The sequence below is a fragment of the Carettochelys insculpta genome, chromosome 3, assembly GCF_033958435.1.
Source record: "Carettochelys insculpta isolate YL-2023 chromosome 3, ASM3395843v1, whole genome shotgun sequence".
NCBI lineage: Eukaryota > Metazoa > Chordata > Testudines > Carettochelyidae > Carettochelys > Carettochelys insculpta.
Window position 1 is genome coordinate 82,586,612 of NC_134139.1, and position 13,369 is coordinate 82,599,980.

A 13,369-nucleotide genomic window follows, 5' to 3' on the forward strand; every position below is an offset into this window, starting at 1 on the left:
AGAATAAATGAAGTGTTGGATATCAGCAAGAAGTGCGTAGGGTACGACGAGAAGAGGCTTGTAATAGATCTATGTAAGGGCTCTTTTCAGTAGCTATTGAAACAAGGCTGCCCCAAAAATCATTTACCAAGGCAGCAAAATATCAAGGAAAGTGTTTCATTTGCAGCTCAGTGTCTGAAAATGATATTCCTGTGCCATCTGAAGAAAGTTTGTTACAGTGAGTTGTCCTGAATTCTACAACACAGTTTGCTTTATAAATAGAAACTGCATTGCTCTATTCCATGTGCATTGCCCTAGAAATTTTCCCTCAGGCAGTTTTAAATCTAGAGACAAGAGACTCAGGGTTCTTAATACAGAATCTTAGAACTCTGCAGTTGGAATGATAACGGTTAACTGGTAAACCTCACCCTAAACGGATGAGGCTTACTGGTTATAGTTATCTAGTGGGGGTTGGAAGAGCCCCCTCCCCATTTAATTGGTTAAACTTAATGTTTAACTGGTTAACTAAGTAAATGGGATTTTACATTCCTACTCTGCAGGTTCTTGGTGTTCATTTTTCACATATATATTTTTTGCTCATTGTTTACTTACCCTTCTATACGAAGGGAAATAATGAAATTACAGTCTTTTTAAAGGTTGATTCAAAGCCAACACCCATACATCCACCCATCTTTCTACTGATTTCACTGGGCTTTGAATTGGGACCTTGGAGAGCGGGAGCACAATGCAGGGACTCACTAACCATGCGGTGACAGGCGAAGCTTCCCATGGGGAGGTTAGCTCACTGTCCTGCTTTTTCTACCTGTGGCCCTGGCCCCACTCCATATCCAGCCCTATCCCATTCATCCCCTCCCTGTCTGCCTTCTCCCCACTTCCCCCCACCCACTGTAAGATCTAAAGATCAAAAAACAGAACAAATAAAAACTGTAATAGGTCGAGTTGTGTGTCAGGATACGGTGAGTGACAGGGATCTGCAGCGCACGTGTGTGTGTGGAGCAGAGGAAGACTCAGCAGACAACAGCAAGTAGAAGAGACCTCAAGGAAGGGTGGGGAGCAAGCTGGAAAAGAGGCGGGGTCACCACAACCCCAGTGTTCAGCAGTGAGTCCATGGCGGCAGTAGCAGGGGTGGGTTAGCCTCCCCTGGCCCATTACAGCCACCACCCATGTCACCAACATACTCAGTGTATGCAGAATGACGAAATGGCAGCTGCCCCTTCAGCAGGCAACCTAGATGGTCTTAATGCTATCCTGTGGCCTTTGAAAGACCAAACCCCGTATTTAAAGGACACTGGATGGAAAACAGACCCCAGCTGTAGAGTACATGCCTACGGGAAAAGGTGTTCCATTCTAAGTCTACTGCTGTTCTCTGTGCCTACTCAGTGGCACATTGGTGTGCCCAGTCGCAATGATAGTTCTTCATCTATGGGCTAACATCTGCATTAGTTCAGAATTCCTCTTTGTTTAGTACATGCCCTGTGATGACTATAGGAAAACAAGCTCATATCGTAATGTTTCATTGTACAATATTAACTGATGGCCAAGAGAATATTGTAGTGCAACTTTAAACTGATAAGCACAAATGTCAGAACCTTCCTGGTTCACTTACCTTATTTTATTGAGTATGGTTTGAAGAAATCTTGCAGTGGACTCTCAAACACTATATTGCCAATATATTTCCAGTTTATAATGGTAGCTATGTTTTCTTCCTCCTCTCTCCTAAATATATAGCGGCAATTACAAACCTTGCTTGTATAATAGCACTACTGCTATGGAAACCTCACCCAAACCAGCTTGCTGTGTTCTTCATATTCTCTGCTTTGTGGGGTCTAGCAGATGCCATCTGGCAGACACAGACCAATGGTAAGTCCCCATGACAGCTAACTGAACCCCAAAGAAATACAGTATTCTGTATGTTTTTATTTATATGCAGCCTGATTTACTGTACGTGGGCATAAGGCATCATGAGGGGTTTAAGACGGTAGCTTGAGGACATATGGCTCTTCTCAGTCAGAAAAATGAGAATGTGCTCAGGAATGAGAAATTAATTAAAATGCTTAGTAGTCTGGCTCTAGCCAAGATGGGGAGAGGACATCTTTAAATAAGATAATGGATGATGAAAATAAATCTTTGGAATACTCAAAATTCCAGAAGGAAAGATCAAAATTCAGAGGTAATTAAGTTAATAACCAGGTTGTAATATAGAGTTACCATTGTAGACATGGCCTGCATATGTACTGACATCCTAGATAAACAGTTGAAACCAATGTTCTCATGCCTCTAAATATTACTACAGTAAAATCCCAATTTTTTGACATAATCAGGACTGACTGGTAGTCAGATAATCATCCAGGGGCTGGGGTGAGGGGGCCTGCTGGCTGAGAAAGTAATAGTGGTGCACAATTAGGGCTTATGAGATAGTTAGAGTTCCAGGCAGGGATGTCTGTGCTAATACTGATCAAGGGTTCCCCCTACAGGATATTAATTAGAACTGAATGAATCCTTTCACCTGTTTCCTTAGATACATTTTCTGATATATGTGGGTGGCTGAGTTGTTAAGTGTCCTCCTAGGTATTTTGAATGGAACCTTTTCCATTTTTAGCATGGGTCGTACGCTCTCTTATCTAAATCGAGCATAGCTGCCACAACCCTTCCTGCTAATAATTGCAGTCCTTTGATAACAGTTGTTCAGCATGGGACAACCAAGTAGCAGGCAGCAAAATAAAATTCTTGCCAGCCTTGCACGCCTCCTCAAAAAGGATGCAAAGCAGTCTGCAAAGCTGATAGCACTGGAGCTCACATTGTTTTCAGAGGCCCTGGTTTGTCCTCATTCCTAATTCTGTGGAGGAAGATAGGAGTGAGGGGAAAACACCTGTGAAAGTAGGTTGAGGCTTACGCTTCTAAAAGCAGGGAGATATTTCTGCCAGCTAAACTCAGACACCACCCCAAGGAAGCAGTGTTTACTTCTCCATTCAGCCCGGCTGGGTTGCTTCAATGCTGATCTGCCCAAGTGCGTCAAACAGTGTGCAACAGTTGTGTGCTATGGGCAAACGTGTTGGGGCCTGGGACGAGAAGCCAGTCTCATGTTCCTGTATGATTTATGTTTAGCTATTAGCACATATTCAACCCAGAAGTTAGAGCAGGGGTGAGCGATAATTTTTTGCTGTGGGAGAAGGGCACTCCAGGAATTTGGTAAGCAGTTAAGGGCTGCACTCTTCCACGAGAATAATGGAGGAGCTTTGGGGTCTGGGATAGAGGTTAGGTGCAGAAGGGAGCTTAGGGTAAAGAACTGGGGTGCAGGAGTGGGTGAGACTCTAGGAAGGAGTTTGGGTTAAGGAGGGAGCTGGGACCTGGGGCAGAGGCTTGGAGTACAGGGCCTGGGAGGGCATATGGGTGCAGGAGAGAATTCTGACCTGGAGGAAGGTTGTAGGACAGTGGGCAGGATCTGGGAGGAGGTTGTGATCTGGGCAGGAGCTTGGGTGCAGTGTCAGGCAAGGGATATGGGTGCTGGAGTGCAGGTGCAGAGGATTTGGGTTATGTGATGTGGGGTACAGAGAGTGTGGGGGGGGGGGGCGGGCTGGCGTGTGTGCCAGAGGCAGGCTCTGGCCAGGAGATGCTTACCTATGTGACTCCCAGCCAGCAGCCCATCAGGTCCCTCAGGTAGGCTCCCTGCCTGCCCTGTCCCTGCACGCTTACTCTCACAGTGGCCCACTTGTGGGGACCATGTACTTCTCTGAGGCTAGTGCTACACTCACCGCTAGTGCCAGCAGCTTCTTTCAAATGAGCAGTCTTGAAAATGCAAAATGGCTGATTGTTTGCATATCTGAGTGGCTCATTTGCCTATTCACACCAGAAAACAAGAAGTGAAGATGTGATTCTGCCTGCAAAAACCCCTTTTGTCAGCAGCCCCTGGAAAAAATTAGGGCTAAGGGGCTGCCAACAAAAGGGGTATTAGCTGGCAGAACCACATCTTCACTGCTTGTTTTCTGCGGTGAATATGCAAATAGTGGCCATTTTGCATTTTCAAGACTGCTCATTTGCATCAGACTGCCAGCACTAGGGGTGAGTGTAGCACTAGCCTGAGTGTTGCCATGAGTGGGGTGGCAGGAATGAGGCTTCACACATTGCCCTCAGCCCCAGCACAACCTTGCAATTTATGGGACGATGGGAACTGCAAGTTTGTGCTGCAGGCACGGACTGCGTGCAAAGCCTCTTCCGTCCTGCCCCCATGGTGGTGCTCAGAGAAGCACATGGCCCCCCATAGCTAGGTGGCTCTGAGCACTGTGTGAGAGGGCCAAGCAGGCAGCCTGCCCAAGCCTCCCGCCGGGCTGCATCCAGTGGCTTAGTGGGCGAAATCCATCTTTTGCCCACCCCTGAGATAGAGTTATATGTCCGGATTCACAAAGGGACTTACTCCCAGACCCTCAGAGCTATTCAGGCAGCTTACTTCCATCAATTTACAACACTTAAAAGGTGCCTTAATTACCTTTAAGGTTAGGCCCCAGGCTCCCTATAATTAATGGGAAGAGATAGGTGCCTGACAATGGGATCCACAAAAGCCAGTGTTCTAGGAGGGCCCTAAAGAAGCCAACGGAGGATGCCAGCAAGAGGAGTGTGCCCTGAGTACTGCCCCTCTGATGGAGTTAGATGCCTAGCTCTGCTCATGACAGAATGCACAAAACCCTCCTGAACACACAAGAAAAACCCCTCTGTGATGGGGCTTACTGCCCCATGCCTCTTCCGAGGGGAGCGCCCTGGGCGGCCCTCTCCCACTAGTAGTCCTACGAAGCTTCTGCCACTGTCAAGCCCCTGGCCTCTGGAGAGGTCTGGCCCTGTGGCCCAGATAACAGCACCCTTTCATGGGGCAGTCTGGCTCTGCGGCCAGGTCACTCCCTCTGTTGGCCTAGTCCATATAGCGGTTCATGCTCCCTCTCCTTGAGGTTTCAAGAGAAGGGGGAGGGCGACCCAGGCCTCCCTCTCCACTAGCCCCCACTCAGAACCCTTTTGATGGTGGGTGTGACCCCAACCACCAGCTCAGTGGGGAATCCCTCTGTAACATGCTGAGCTCACTGGGTTCCATTCTGGTTACCAGCCCTTGGGCTACTTCCTACTCCTGTGAGATATGCAGGGTGTGGCTAGGGCTCAGGCTGCTGCTCCTCTGACTGCTGCTCCTGTGTGAGGGCAGGTCTTCTTCCGCCCAGCCCCACCTGTCCAGCCTCTCTGGCTTTTATACTAGGGCTGCAGCTGGATCCTCACCACCAGGGCCATGGGGATAGGGCCTTTTCTCCTCTCAGTAAGCCTGGTCACCACATCCTGGCCAGTGTGGCATTGGTACTGTCTATCACATCCTCCTAAAGCCCAAACAGTTTACTCTCAGAAATACACAACGATTTTTCAAAAATAAAATGGAGAGAGAAATCTCTGAGCTGCAATTCATTTGCAAATTTGACTCCATCAACCAAGGATTAAACAGAGACTGCGAGTGGTTGGCCAATTACAAAAGCAGTTTCTCTGCTCTTGATGTTCACACCTCCACATTACAATCTGACAATGGGCCACATCCCTCCTGACTTGATCTGACTTGTTTTCTCATCTCTTGATGTATATTACCGATAATGGGCCATTTCCACACTGACTGAATAGAGCTTGTCAGCTCTGGCCCTCCCTTTTTCTAGGACCCACCTCTTTAAATCCTCCTCCAAACCCCCCCACCCCTTCCACTCACACATCTGATGAAGCGGGACTTTGCCCACAAAAGGTTATGCTCCAAAATGTCTGTTAGTCTATCAGGTGCCACAGGACTTCTTGTTGTTTTTGAAGATACAGACTAACATGGCTACCTCTGTGATACTTCTCAGAGACTATATTATCTTAGCAAATATTGTTTAGATTAATTTTCACTTCCATAATCCAGTAGCCTGATCATTTTCACCCAGATAAAACCCCTTTTCAGAATCAAATGCAAAGCATTTACATTTTACTAAACAGTCATTACTTTTACTAGCTATAGCACAGGGTATTTACTGGTGTAGTGTGAGGGACTCTTAGTTCATTAATTAACCTACACTGGCCAGGGTTAATGAACTATACATTTGGTGAGGCATTAACCTTGATTTCTCACCACACTTATTCACTTACTCACTAATCTGTAAAATCCAGTAGGTGTCTCTTTGTAATCAGTATCAGCAAGCAAGTTTCTATTGCCCAGGTGATGATACTGTCCCCTTTGTGAAGGTAAATGTCTCTCACAACTTACCCTGACTTTTTGAGAGCAACTTCAGCGGGAAAAGATATTGGTCACTAATGCAAGCCAGCAATGCTAATTCACATGGAAAGTTATGTGACTCATCAAGACAAAACTGCCGTCTCTGTTGTATGAGATGCTATATACTGGGCTCAGAGCACCTCACTAATCTTACACTGACACACCACGGCCGTGTCTACACGTGCCCCAAACTTCTAAATGGCCATGCAAATGGCCATTTCGAAGTTTATTAATGAAGCGCTGAAATGCATATTCAGCGCTCCATTAGCATGCGGGCGGCAGCCGCGCTTCGAAATTGATGCGCCTCGCCGCCGCGCGGCGCGTCCAGACGGGGCTCCTTTTCGAAAGGAAGCCACCTACTTCGAAGTCCCCTTATTCCCATGAGCTCATGGGAATAAGGGGACTTCGAAATAGGCGGGGCCCTTTCGAAAAGGAGCCCCGTCTGGACGCGCCGCGCGGCGGCGAGGCGCGTCAATTTCGAAGCGCTGCTGCCGCCCGCATGCTAATGAAGCGCTGAATATGCATTTCAGCGCTTCATTAGTAAACTTCGAAATGGCCATTTGCATGGCCATTTCGAAGCTTGGGGCACGTGTAGACGTAGCCCACAGGATTTATAACTACCTACATCTATCTTCTCATTCTACTCCTCATCTTACTACTCACTGCATCTAGCACTGTTCTCTCCCACACACTCATCATTTTAGCCGTGCCTACACTAGCCCCTTCCTTTAAAAAGGGGCATGGTAATGACTGAGGTCAGAAGACACTAATGAGGCGCTACCATGAATATGCAGCACCTCATTAGCATAATGGCAGCCACGGTGATTCGAAAGTGCTGCTTTTGAATTGTGTGCCACTTGTGTAGAAGGGGGCCTTTTGAAAAGACCCCCCTGTTTTTGAAAGCCCCTTATTCCTATTTGGTTTTAGGGATAAGGGGCTTTTGAAGACTCAGGGGGAGTCCTTTGAAAGGCCCCTGTCTACACAGGTGGCACGAGAGTTGAAAGAATCGCTGCGGCTGCCATTATGCTAACAAGGTGCTGCACATTCATGGCAGTGCCTTATTACCATCTTCTGACCTCACTCATTACCATGCTCCTTTCGAACGGAAGGGGCTGGTGTAGACGTAGCCTTTATGTAAGAGTCTTCTGCTTCATGGCTCTTGGTGTCTTGAATAAACTTCCTGCTATCTCACTAAAAGTCTCAAGCAAAACCATCCTTTCTTCTTGGTCTATAACTCTCTCCCTCTTTCCCCAGTATATACTTAGCAAATTACCTGTATTATTTAACTTTTTATTACACTCTGGGATACAGTTTGCACGACAGAGAAGAAAAGCTGCTTTTTTTCCCCCCTTGTGATTTGATCATTCCAAGAAGGAAATATAGCTCCTGGTATAGGAAATCTAGAATATGTCACGTGTTCAGACTGACCATCACAAAGATAATCTCTCTTTCCTTGCAGCACTGTATGGAGTTTTATTTGAGAAGCACAAAGAGGCAGCCTTTGCTAATTATCGACTCTGGGAGTCATTGGGATTTGTCATAGCCTTTGGCTACAGCACCTTCTTACATGTTTATGTCAAACTGTACATTGTGTTGGCTGTGTTGGTGGTGGCCATAACAATGTATGGGATAGTTGAATACCTGGAAGCAAAGGACTTGTCTGGAACCCCTACCAATGTGAAGGAGGAAAAAACGGGAGCTGCTGTTCAGCAAACAATCCTGTAACCAGACAGGATTAAAGAGATGTAAACAAAGACCGCTGGACAGCTCAGCACAACTGATTTCTTTAAGGGAGCTTCAAAGTGTTCAATCAGACTTTAGAAAAATATAAAGTAACTGATTTCTGGCTCAGTCCAGTATAAACTTAAGAAGAATAAATATCCTTTCAGACTTATGTTTTTAAAAAGATTGTCTGATTTTGTCATTTCCCTCAAACTCTTAATAATAATGACCAATTATGTTTTTCATTGTATTGGATATTTTACAAAGAAAATGCTATTAAACGTGACATAACACCTGTTTGTCCTGTAGGATAGTTTTTGTACTGATGTTTGAAAAAGGAGACAAGAGGTTCTGCTCCAGCAATGCTAAATGTCTGAGCTACACCCTTCAATTCCCACTGAAGTCAGTGGGTGACCAGCATGCTTAGCCTTTTTCAGGGGGCCATCATCGCCTTATGGGAGGGGACCCTCTAACACACTATAACATCATCTGCTCCCATGAACATAAACCTTTATTACCACGGTTCTCTCTTACCTAGCTTTAATGCGAGGTGTCACCATTGCTTGTAGCTTGTACAGAATGCAGTCGTGTGTGCATAAGCGTATCCGTGATCATATTATTCCCATCCTCCATTGTTTCTTGTATATTTTATAGTTGCCGTCTATAACCACATGGAACTTATAGTTAGCTTAGTTGCTCTTTAAAACCTTAATGGTGTAGACCCCGGATCTACAATATTTAAGAATTCTCTCTGAACTGTGTATTTGCACTCTGTAGTACCCACTCAGAGATTTCAACATATCTTGGGACAGGAGACATTCATGTCTATGCCACTGTGCTTCTTGCACTCTGGTGCTCGAGGCTTCCTACTGTTCCTTTTCTCCTCTCCTTCCTTGCAATTTTAAAACAACTCCTCTCAAAATGTTGGTCATCAACATTTCTAAAAATCATAACCATGGTTACCTTGTCCCTCTTTCTATGTACCGTGCAGAGTTTTCCAACCCCCACTTCCTTTTTGCTTGGAGTGTTACTTTGTGCTACTGTGAAATTATTGAACAATGTTCCAAGTACTCTGGTACCTGCACACTGTCCAAAATCTATTTTTTTAAATTATTATTATTAGTACTAGTATTAGTATTAGTATTTCTTCTAATAGTAACAGCAGCAGGTCAGCACTAATCCTTTTTGCAAAGCAAGCAAAATGCAAAAGAAGAGACACTGAAGACAACAACTGTCAGTAATCAGGCTTAGCACACCACTGAGGCTACACCTACACTTACCTTGAAGGTCAACAATTGGTATTCCAATTGTGTACAAAAAATCGACTTTGCAGCCATCTACTTCTGTGCCCGTCTTCATGGTTCATGAGGAGTTCCAGGGTTGATCTTCTAGGGTACGTGTAGATGTAGCCTTAGAAACAAATGACATTGAAAGTTAAATTGTGTTTTGCCATGAAAGCTAACATTTTAGATTCATAGGCTCAATTATTAACCGCACATTAATAAAAGAGAGCGTGAGGCTTAATGAAATAAAAATAAAGTGAATGTAACAAGAAGATAGAAAGAACTAATTAGATTAATATGGGACATGCCCCAAAAGTATTCTTTTTTACAATTATTTTCTCACACCACTTTCCTTCCTCAAATAGTATTTTCTAGTACCTGCTATTTCCCAGCCACTAAGAGCTTGCAACTTGTTGAAGTATAGAATTCTTTCATGTAAGGAGCAGTGTCAGTTGTTGGGCAACCGTTCTCAAACTGTCACAAAGGTGGTTGTGACCAGCACTTCTGCAACTCTTTGGCTGTGTCCACATTTGCATTCCTTTTCCAAAAAAGGCATGCAAATGAGGGAAATCGAAAACACATTTGCATATCTGGCACCTCATTTGCATATTCTTATTTCAAAAGAGCTTCTTTCGAAAGAAGAAAACCAGTGTAGACACTGATCTGACTTGTTTTTTCCTCTTTTGATAAGCGCTGTTGATACAGGGCCATTTCCACATCACTGAATAGCCCTTGTCAGCTCTGGCCCTCCCTCTTACTGGGACCCCACTCTTTAAATATCCCTCTGAAACCACGCCCCCATGCATCTGATGACATGGGTCTTTGCCCATGAAAGCTTATGCTCCAAAATATTTAAGTCTATAAGGTGCCACAAGACTTCTTGTTGTTCTCGAAGCTACAGACTAACATGGCGACCTCTCTGATAAGCGTAGACACTGTTCTTTTGAAAGTAAACCCCATCTTTGAAAGAATCCTTCTTCTGTTTTTTATGGGAAGAAAGATTCTTTCGAATATGGGGTTTACTTTCGAAACAGCAGTGTCTACACTAGTTTTCTTCTTTCGAAAGAAGCTATTTCAAAATAAGAATACGCAAACGATGTGCCAAATATGCAAATATGCACCTCATTTGCATTTTTGATTTCCCTCATTTGCATACCTCTTCTGAAAGACGAATGCAAGTGTAGACATAGTCTTTGATTGCACTATATTGAGAACTCAGCACTAGTCATTTAGGGGGATAATCATAGTGATTGGGAAAATTTAACTTCCAACTAAAGCTAACAAGGATGAGGCAAGCAGTAAGCAAAAGAATGCTTCTGGTATCAGGAAGTCTCAGCATGAGCTAGATTGAGTCAGAACTGAAAGGATGATTTTGTGATTCAGTAACTGAACCTGGAGATTTGTGTTTAGTTTTGGCTCTGGTACAGACTTCTTGTGTGACTTGGGCAATCACATAACCTCTCAGGCTACGTCTATACTTGCTCCTCCCTTTCAGAAGGGGCATGTAAATGAAGCAGGTCACAAATGCTAATGAGGTGCTGATATGCACATTCAATGTCTCATGTGCATAATGACGGCCACATGTAGCATCAAAAGTGCTGCTTTTGAACTGCAAATTAGCCATGTAGATGTGGTTCCTTCGAAAGGAATTCCTTCTCAATTTGTTTGGGGAAGAAGGGTGCTTTCAAAATCAGAGTTTCCTTTCAAAGGAATCCCATCTACACGGCTAGTTTACAATTCGAAAGCAGCTCTGTCAATGCTCCATGGGGCCATCGTTATGCAAATGAGGTGCTGAATATTCATATCAGCACCTCATTAGCATTTGCAAAGCAGTTCATTTACATGCCACTTCTGAAAGGGAGGGGCAAGTGTAGACTTAACCTCAGTGACTCACTTTCCCATCTGTAAAGTAGGGGAGGATAAATTCAGATACTGTGGCAATGGAAGCCATAAAAATGCCCAGCTAGATATTAATCTGAGTCAGGACAGAGTGAGGTGAAATGCATGATATCCACATGTGTGAATTATAGAGCTGAGCTGTCTGTCAGAGGCACTGATCAGGCCTGAGCTATGCAGCCTGAACTTTTCACTTAGGCCACAGAGATGCAGGCCCAACAAGTGAATTAGACCTGTAGTGATTTAATATAAAGTTAATAAACCCAGCCTGTGCTGTAGAATGACTCAACACATCAAAATATCAGTAGGGAGCTGAGCCAGGGAGGCCTCCATGCTACAGAGAGAAAACAATGTTATGGTTTGTGTCACTGTGGCCTGAAGCTTCTGGCCTTCCAGTGGAACATTCCACAAGCCTTGCTTTGGTTGACGGGGCAGCAAGTAGGTGAATCACGTTTGGAATGAACTGAATCGGACAAAGGGCTGAGTTGGAATCACCCTTCCTATCACCTTATGCTTGGCTGATGACCAATCACCATCAACACCTGTGCTGAACCCAGTAGGCCTCTGCCTCCACCTGCAGGAGGTTAATGAATGCCCATTCGGAGCGTATGCTGAGCAAACCCAATATGCACAAACTGCAGGTGATAGAAGGATAACCATGAGTCACCTGGACAGCAAATAGGCTAAAAGTGTACTTCTGCTAAATAGTGCACCTGATAGATCTTTATATCTTGTCAGATACTACACAGTTTTGCAAGGTGCTCAGCACCTCCTGGCAGATGCTGCATTCCCAGGCCACTTTGGCTATGGCTACACTACCCAATTATTTCAAAATAACTGAGCTATCGCCTACACTACGCACCCTCTACTTCAAAATAATTTTGAAATAGCAGGTGCATTATTTCAAAATTGGTAACCCTTAAAGTGAGAGGAATAACACCTATTTCAAAACTGATATTTCAAAGTAGGTGCTATGAAGACACAGAATAGCGCTATTTTGAAATAAGCCATAATGGGCTCCAGTGGCACTATTTTGAAATGGCACTATGGATCCAGAAATGCTATTTCAAAATAGCTATGTGCTATTTTGAAATGCATTTTGTGTGTGGTTGTGTTATTTCAAAATAGCTGCAGAGCAGCTGTCGCCTTTGAGCCCATAGCTGAGGAGACATGGAGGGGAGGAGTGAAGGACTAGAATTGAATTAGTGTGGGGAAGGAAGCAGAGCCTCGACGTTGGGGATGGGGGAAGTGATCAGTTTTTCTCCCCCAGGACCTGATCTCACACATTGTGAACCAGGTTTCCCAGTTGGGTTCAGCTGATATAAAAGCTTGATTTGGGGGCACCAGACAAAAGCCCTGGCCCATGCAGCAGGATGGGAGGGGGTGTGGGGGGAGGGATCCAGAAGATGGTGCATCCTACTTTAACCACTGACTTTCTAAACTCATCTGAATATCAGCACTTGCTTATGCACATCCAGGCTGTCTACAGTACAGCAATCTGTTGACAGAAGCTACTGTCGGAAGATATCTTCCAACAAAAATTTCATCAGCAGATCATGGCCAGACAGCAAAGCAGTTCGAAAATGCGATCCACTCTGTTGACAGAGGGTGGCCAGACTGCCTGGCTGCTCTCATGACAGAACAGCCAAGTGGAAGCACAGCAAACATGGCTGCCTGGTGACCTTGAAGCCCTGTCTGCTGACAGAGGCATTCTGCCTCCTGGGGAATGGCAGAACACTGTCGAGAAAAGTGCTGCGTTCTGTCGATTTACTGCCAACAGAACACATTTGTAATGTGGATGTTCAATGAGTTTTGTCAACAAAACTTTCTAGTGTAGAGGCAGCCCCAGTGACTGTCCCTGCAGGAAGAGTCCTACCACATATTCAAAACAAAACCCACTGCAGTGCCACATGAAACCACCATGGAGAATGAAATAAAAGCAGCATAAACTGAAGTTTGAAATTATTAAGCCAAGCCTTTCATTGCCTCCTGTGGCAGTTTTGACAGCAAGGCTGACTGGCTTTGGAGCTTACAGGGGAGAGAGGAACTTAGGGGCTAGAGCCATAAGTTGAAAGGACTCAATAAAGCATTCCATTTCCATGATGCTGTCATTCCTTGCCTTTGTATACAGGATTGCTACTTCGTGTTGCTAGGCAATAATACTTCAGCCCACTTGGCCTGCCCTTGGAGACATCCAGGCAAGAAA

General features: G+C 44.9%; 1 protein-coding gene across 1 annotated transcript in view; it reads left to right on the forward strand.

Annotated features, from left to right (window-relative positions):
* The window catches only part of UNC93A (unc-93 homolog A), a 39,685-nt gene extending 31,425 nt beyond the window's left edge, over positions 1 to 8,260 (forward strand). Inside the window, exons 7-8 of the mRNA XM_074988676.1 lie at positions 1,729 to 1,860; positions 7,722 to 8,260. Coding sequence (XP_074844777.1) covers positions 1,729 to 1,860; positions 7,722 to 7,987 — 398 coding nt within the window. The 3' untranslated portion in view covers positions 7,988 to 8,260. The remainder of the gene's footprint in view (positions 1 to 1,728; positions 1,861 to 7,721) is intronic.
* Positions 8,261 to 13,369: the final 5,109 nt, after the last annotated feature.